The sequence below is a fragment of the Penaeus chinensis genome, chromosome 29 (assembly GCF_019202785.1).
Source record: "Penaeus chinensis breed Huanghai No. 1 chromosome 29, ASM1920278v2, whole genome shotgun sequence".
NCBI classification, from domain to species: Eukaryota; Metazoa; Arthropoda; class Malacostraca; order Decapoda; family Penaeidae; genus Penaeus; species Penaeus chinensis.
This window is the reverse complement of record NC_061847.1, coordinates 14,194,824-14,202,323: the sequence shown is the minus strand read 5'-3', so window position 1 is coordinate 14,202,323 and position 7,500 is coordinate 14,194,824. Positions and strand designations below refer to the sequence as shown.

General features: G+C 41.3%; 1 protein-coding gene across 1 annotated transcript in view; it reads right to left on the bottom strand.

Annotated features, from left to right (window-relative positions):
- Nucleotides 1-7,500, bottom strand: part of LOC125040378 (N-acetylated-alpha-linked acidic dipeptidase 2-like) — a 47,572-nt gene that overhangs the window by 30,523 nt on the left and 9,549 nt on the right. The window contains exons 8-10 of the mRNA XM_047634933.1: nt 1,541-1,710; nt 1,175-1,317; nt 868-1,048 (exon numbers count right to left, since the gene is read on the bottom strand). Of these exons, the coding sequence (XP_047490889.1) occupies nt 868-1,048; nt 1,175-1,317; nt 1,541-1,710 (494 nt within the window). The remainder of the gene's footprint in view (nt 1-867; nt 1,049-1,174; nt 1,318-1,540; nt 1,711-7,500) is intronic.

The window sequence follows — 7,500 nt, the reverse complement described above, 5'->3', positions numbered from 1 at the left end:
CAAAATAATAATAATCATCAATGATAACAACAAAACAACAGCAACGACAACCACAATATAAATAACAATGATATCAATAATAATAATGATAGTAATAACAATAATGATGATAATTGTAAGAACAACAATAATGACGGTAATAATGATGATATGTATGAAGGATAATAATAATAATAATAATGAAAATAATGGTAATATCACAACAGTGATAACAGCAGTAATCACAACAATGAACCTTATTATTGTTATTATTATTATTATTACTATTACTATTATTATTATTATTATTATTATCATCATTATCATTATCATTATTATCTTCATTACTACTATTAATTCATCGTTATTGTCATTATTATTATTTTTATCATTATTATTGTCATTATCATTATCTTTATTATCGTTATCATTACCATTATTTTTAATATTTTCATTATTATTTCAATCATTAACATTATTATTATTATCATTAATATTATTACCATCATCATTGTTATTATTATTATCATTATTATTATTATTATTATTATTACACTTATCATTATTATGATTACCATTAATTTTATTACTATCACCACCATCATCTTAATTATTATTATCATGATTACTATTATTACTCTTCTTATTATTGCATATATTAATATTGTTACTATTATTATTATTATCAATATTATTATCATCACTATTATCATTATCATCATCATTGTTATTATTATCCTTTTAATTATTATCATTTAAATATCACAATTATCGTTATCATTATTATTGTAACATTGATTATTGACATCATTGTTTAATTGTTGTAGTTGTTATAATCTTAATGATACAGTCAAACGATGACGCAAAATGCACCACATTATTCCTTACCATCCTTTCCTTGCTAGCTTTGGACCCATTCTGTAAGTAATATTGAGTCGACCCTTCCATTCTTCACGCACTTCCGGCCCGCCCATATTAACAAGTAGTTTGCGGGCGTCATTATAGTTGAGCGTGTGAGCGGGTATCTTGGGGGAGTCGGTCTCGTCTTCTGGCAGGCGATATGCTCCTTCTGAAATGTGGAGAGCCTTTGTGTGTGACATTTGTAAAGGAGACACAAAGATAAAGAGAAAACTGTAAACGGGACAACATAATTTTTCAGCCTACTTCTCAAAATTCGCTCAGAGGAGATCCCTACCGAGGGCTGGATAGTTCGGAGTGGTCGGGTCTCCATCGTGAACGACTATGCTGCCGCGCTGAATGCCGGACCCAGGAAGCCACAACGAGTGAGGGTAAGCGAGGCCTCCGCTGTCGGACTCAGGGTGGTAGTCGGAAGGGTCGCTGGAACGGAACGGAAGTGTACCAAGTGTTGAGAACGCTTACTTTTAGAACTGATAGTTTCTGCTAATTCTGACGAAAGAAGAAAACGAACTTTACTTCATCTATTTTCATCCAGCACAAAAGGTAAACATTCCTTGGAACATGATATAAATCACATGCTCACCAAAGCAATATACCGACGGTCTTCCTTTTTCATATAAATAAGCTTTTAAAGAAGACTTACGTATACAGGATAATGCCTGAAGCGTTGAACCTCTCGGCGTTCTGAACTTTATCACCCCTAAAGATGGATCCGAACTTGGCGATCACAACACGACCTGCGACCTTGATTCCCATCTCCTCCACCGCAACGAAGTCCTCGTACGTTCCATAGTTGACGAAGACCAGCTCGTCCTATGGTGATTTTGTATTGGTTTATCAGTGTTCTATCTGTCTATCTGTTAAAATTTGTTTAGACGTAGAGGTAACACGATAAAGCTGAAAACGTAATATATATATATATATATATATATATATATATATACATATATATATATTGCACACACACACACACATCGATTGGACAGTGCACGTCTAGAGTAGAAAGAGAGAGATGGAGTGAAGGGGAGAGGGAAGACGAAGAAGAAAGGAGGGAGGGAAAAAGGAGATAGAAATACAGAGAAAAAAGAGAATCTAAGACCAGTAGGAGTGAGAGAGAGAGAGGGGGGGGGGGAGACTAAATTTGAGCTCACAAATCATATTCATTTCCCAACCCACATATCAGGCTCATCCCTTGACCCTGTGATTACCGATCTGGTTGAATCAGACGTCAGTTGTTCTTCCCTGGTTACAGTTGGCTCAACTGATCACTTTGCACTATTAAGCAAGATCAGTGTACAATCTGTTAATGGGAAAAGGCAGATTGGCAAGATACGTGTGATGCATTATCTGAAGCACCCTGAGAAGACATTCTCACTGGCACTGTTGCCGGACAAGCAATGTCCCTTACCAAATTACTAGTCATCACGCTGTGGCTTGTAAGAGAATGAAAGCTGTCAAAAAAATGGGCAATTAATCGATGGAAGGAGGACCTTCGATTGAAACTCACTGGTCGTTCTGTGGGAAATAAATCTGCATCAAACAGCAACAAGGATTTTCACCTGACGACTGCATATCCCCTTTTTCCAGCAGAGAGAAACACTACTGGCTTCGCTCTTTGCCGAAAATATGTTCATGAGTTCATGACCCAGACCGACCTTCTCCTAGTCTGTCCCTTGTGACTTACTTGAAGCTCAATTCTTTCATGATCACGAAGTCATCAGTATTAAGAACCTGTCACACCTTAACGTTTTAGAGAACGTATGGCTAGCGTATGGTAAACATGTTAAACGGTGGCGTACGCTGAACTCTTCGTTTTTCGGCGCGTTGTCGACGTATGCAGAGCGTATAAGACAACGATCGGGGAACGTACTCAGCGCGTGAGGAACCTGTGAGGAACGAACTAACAGGTAATGATACAACGCGTGAGGAACGATCAGAGAACGAATGATAACGATCGCCTAACGTGCCTTTAACTTATCCCCAGCGTATGCATAACGTACTGGCCACACGCTGGCATACGTCGAGAATTTTGTGCATGCTCAAAAACTTCTCGCTGTCCCTGCGTACGACGACGTACGGCACCGTACGCCACCGTACTTCAACGTACCCTAACGATGGAGCAGCGTACCCATAACTTATTCAAGCGTATGCTGAGCGTGTGCCACCGTTTTCCATACGCTAGCCATACGTTCTCTAAAACGTTAAGGTGTGACAGGCCCTTTAGCAAGGATATGAACATTCTTGGCGTGCATATTGATAATCACCTAACAATGAGTTAGCAAAGAACGCAGGAAGAAAGTTGGCCTGTATACGACGCATCGCTCCTCTGTTAGACAGACAACTCCCAAGTCCGCTCTGTGATGGAGCACTCGCCACTTGCCTGGCTGTCCTGCCCGCTAACTCATCATGCCCTCCTGGACACCGTTCAAAACAGAGTCCAGCGGCTAGTGGAACGGGAGACTCCCATAAATGAATCGCCAACACATTCAGTCCCTTCAACATCGGAGAGATGTGGCTGGCCTTTGCGTCTTCTACAAGATGCATAAACAAAATAGTTCCCCGTTAACATCGCTACGACTTCCACCAGCAGCCACACCTACGTACGGGACAAGAAACGCTAGTAATCAAGTTCAAGAAGTCCAGGTTCCCTTCGCGAGAACAGGGGTCTATCTACGCTCCTTCCTGCCTAGATTTACTAAAATGTGAACATTTTAGTCCAGCAAAATAACCTGTTTTTTCTCGACACATTACAGCTGTTCAAGACAGCAGTGAATGCTTGGAGATTACAATTTGAACCAGACTTGTAATTTTTAGTTAGACTAGCTTCGTTTATCAGAATTGACTTAAAACTATTTGTATTAAGTTCTAGATAATTATACCTTTAATGGAAAATTCTAGCACATATAAGATTAATAAAAAGAACTGTATGTTACAGACCATGTAACTTTTGGAATAAAGTTTATAAAAAAGGAAAAGGAAGAGGAGAGAGAGAGAGAGGGGGGGGGGGAGGAAGAGGGCGAGGGCGAGGGCGAGGGAGAGAGAGAGAGAGAGAGAGAGAGGGGAGGGGGGGGGGGGAGATAAACAGATAAACAGAGGGAGAAGAGAATAAAGAGAGAGATAGGCCTGTGGTTAACGTGAAGAATCTGGAAGTTTCTCTGACGTTTTTATCGTTTTAACGCAGTTTTTAAGCACTGTTGCCTGTACTGGTAGATATTCGCTTTCGTGAATATACCAGGTATAATATAAGATTAGTTTTTTATTGACACAAACTTCCTATAAGTTTTAATGTACATGTTTAAAAACCGTTGTGATCGATGAGACGTAGGTAGGGAAAACGGTGTTTCGGTTTCGGTTGTCTGACTAATCATTACTGCATCCTCTCTATTTATCATCCTTTTTTTTAAGGTTACAAACTGATCATTCTTTTTATCTTTTGGCTTTTAAAATTTATTTAATCTATTTATCTTTTAAAGTCTCCTTATCTTTCAACTTTTAAGTATCATAATTTTTTTTTATTCTTGTCTAACCTTATGATTTTTAAAAGCATAATAATCATTTTTTGGGTGTCCAATTCCTTATATTTATATTTTTTTAAGAATATTTTTAAGAATTATTAGCCTTTAGATCTTTTTGTTTCTTTCCGCCGTCACCCCCTCCCCCTTCTACCAACACTTCTGCTTCAATCGTTCTTTGATGCCTACCATTCATTCTCAAAATGATTACAAAAGTTGATTACACGGCCCAAAAGACTGTCAATGCATAAAGAGATGCATCACTGCACAGCTCCAGACTGCCATACGTGTATCATACTGCTTGCAATGCTGACAGTAGCACTTTTAGTTGCACAGAAATCGGCTTCTTGCTAACAGTCGTCGGACTCAGTGACGATGTGATGTTCCCTGACGACGCGACACAGCCTGCACTAGCAGGTGACGCAAATGAGGCTCCAGTAATTACTGAGAATGACAGTGACAGACTTACTGAGTCTCCAGCCTAGTCAATTCATAACGATAATAAAAGAATTACGAAATTAGGAGCCAAGTTGAATCGTAAAAAGTTCGTGCTGCTGTCTTTATCTTGCATCTAATTGACAACATGGCATCAGTCAAATCCAATTTAGGTGCACTAGAAGTGCGGTCTATAGATGAAGAGTGGCAAGAACACTCCTCTCGGCATCAAACAGCTAGTGAATGGTGGTCTTCAAAAAAACTAAACCTTTACAGAGAGTCACTGCCATATGTGATAGAAACTAATGCTGTCAACACCATAAGCAACAGAAATAACTGGGGGTCAGTACCACCTCCCTTAGCCCCACACAAGAGAGCGGCAACAGGAACTCGGTGAAAAAAGATGAAATACAGAGTAAGTACATGCTAGGTCAGTCACTGGGCAGAGAGTGAAGGAGGGCTGCCAAATGTACAAACGAACATGTCTCAGAGACGTAAATTGTTCTAGGAACTTGACCTGTTAATATTAATGCAGAGGTCACCTGGACCAAGACTGCTGCACTCGGAAAGAGCACGAGAGGCAAGAGCTTTTATTTACTAAGCTCTCTAATGACCAGGCTACTAACACTGCGTTGCTGATTCAGTCATTAAACAAACTCATAACTGCATCACATGTAGCGAATGGGCCATTGCTGGTATCTAATACACGCCCATACACCTGGCCTTAAGCACAGCAGTATGCCAGGTAGCCTATCCATCACATTAGCCAATGTCAGGAGTTTTCAAACGAACGCAGGGGATTTAACATATAGATTTATAATCCCACATAATCCTGACGTCACTGCTACCATTGAGATATTCCTCAGTCATCATGTCCCTGCCGCCTTTGCGAAAGTGAACAGCTACACCGATGCGGCAAGGCAGTTGGCCCCTTTGGTGGCATCGCTGTCTTTCGTAAAAACTTTGCGGTTCTCTGTGAACATCCTTGATCATCTGGAAATGATGTTCCTTAAGATTCAGTAAGAATTATCTAATCTGATGTGCGTGTGCTACAGGCCCCAGCGGCAAGGCCGAGAGCTCCTTCAGTCACGTTTTGATGTTCTCCTACTAGCACATGAATGCAGCCAATATCTTGTCGCCACGGCATTTAATGAGTTGCTGACAGTGCATAATTACATGTAGCTAACTGGGGACTGTTGGATCCTCCGACCACTTTGCTGTTCTCACACAAGTGATAACAAATGTGGATCGAGAGGAGAGTACAATTAGAACATACTCGCTCTGGAATAAAGCCAAATGGGCTAAGACAGGTGAATTGGGATAAAATATTGAGTCGCGATATCAATGACCAGGTATCCAATATAAATGTAATCTAATTAACACAACAGAGACGTTTTATACCTAGTCAGAGATACAAATACGAAGCAGATCAGTCATAGTTTGGTTATCAGTGCTGTACTGCTGCTGACTAGAAAGGTATACAACCAACCATGACTAACAACTGCACAAGATGGCCTACAAGAACATACCCTACAATCACGAGTCCAGGTACTTGCCACTTATTTTGCAAGCTAAATGAGTGTCCTTGACCTCGACCTAATTCTCCCATCCGTCCCTCTCTCTACACTACAGCCACACTAGCAACCATCAACATTATAGATGACAAAGTTAAGAAAATCCTTGGCCATTTAGACACGAATAAAGCTATTGGCGAGGACCAGATTAGTCCCCGTCTGCTCGAAGGTTGTGGTGACCAACTAGCAGAGCCCCTGTGTAGGCATTTCAACAAATGCTTGCAAATGAAGCAGTGGCCTTATTTCTGGAACCCGCACCGATGTATCCTAACAATTATAGGTCTATATCTCTGCTATTTGTATTTAGCAAGATACTTGACAGTATTCCTGCTGAAAAGCACATAAGACACTTCGACGGCCACCAATTACTGAATGAGAAACTGTTTGGCTTTTGGGCAGAGAGATCAGCCTCTGATATACTTCTCATCCAGTCATCGCCTTAGCTGATGGCCAAAACACTTACGTGATCGCACTAGACATCGCTGGTGCGTTCGACAAGGTGTGGCACCGTGGCATCATCAGCAAGCCATGGAGCTTCGGCATCAGTGGGAACCCTCTGGACCTCCTTCAAAAGATCACTTTCCGTGGTGGTGAATGGCCACTCCTCCATCAGTATCCTAAGGAAGCGCCCTCGGACTTCCGCTTTGGAACGTCTTCTTTAATAACATCCTGCAGCTCATTCCGGAGGCGTCCGCGTATGCTGACGACTTCACGATGTCATTCACGTGTAAGCGACACGACCATCATAAATAAAGCGCATCAGTCAGACGCTTGTGGCGTGGAGCCGGAGATAGCAGGTGACACTGGCCCCAGAGAAGACGCAGGCGATGCTCATCTCACAGAGGGACCTGGTCTCCTTGCCCGTTCCAAATATCATCCTCCACGGCAAAAGATTGTCTCTGCAGGACTCCATCAAGAACGTATATGTTAAGCGGCTTAACATACACGTGTCACGTCTAGCACGTGACTATGACAACTACCTGGAAGCTTGGATGCATACGTCGCATTAGCCATCTCCTGGATGGGCCTGTGTAGCAGCACTCTACAAGTCGCAAGTACGCGGTCTTATGGAGTATAGTCCG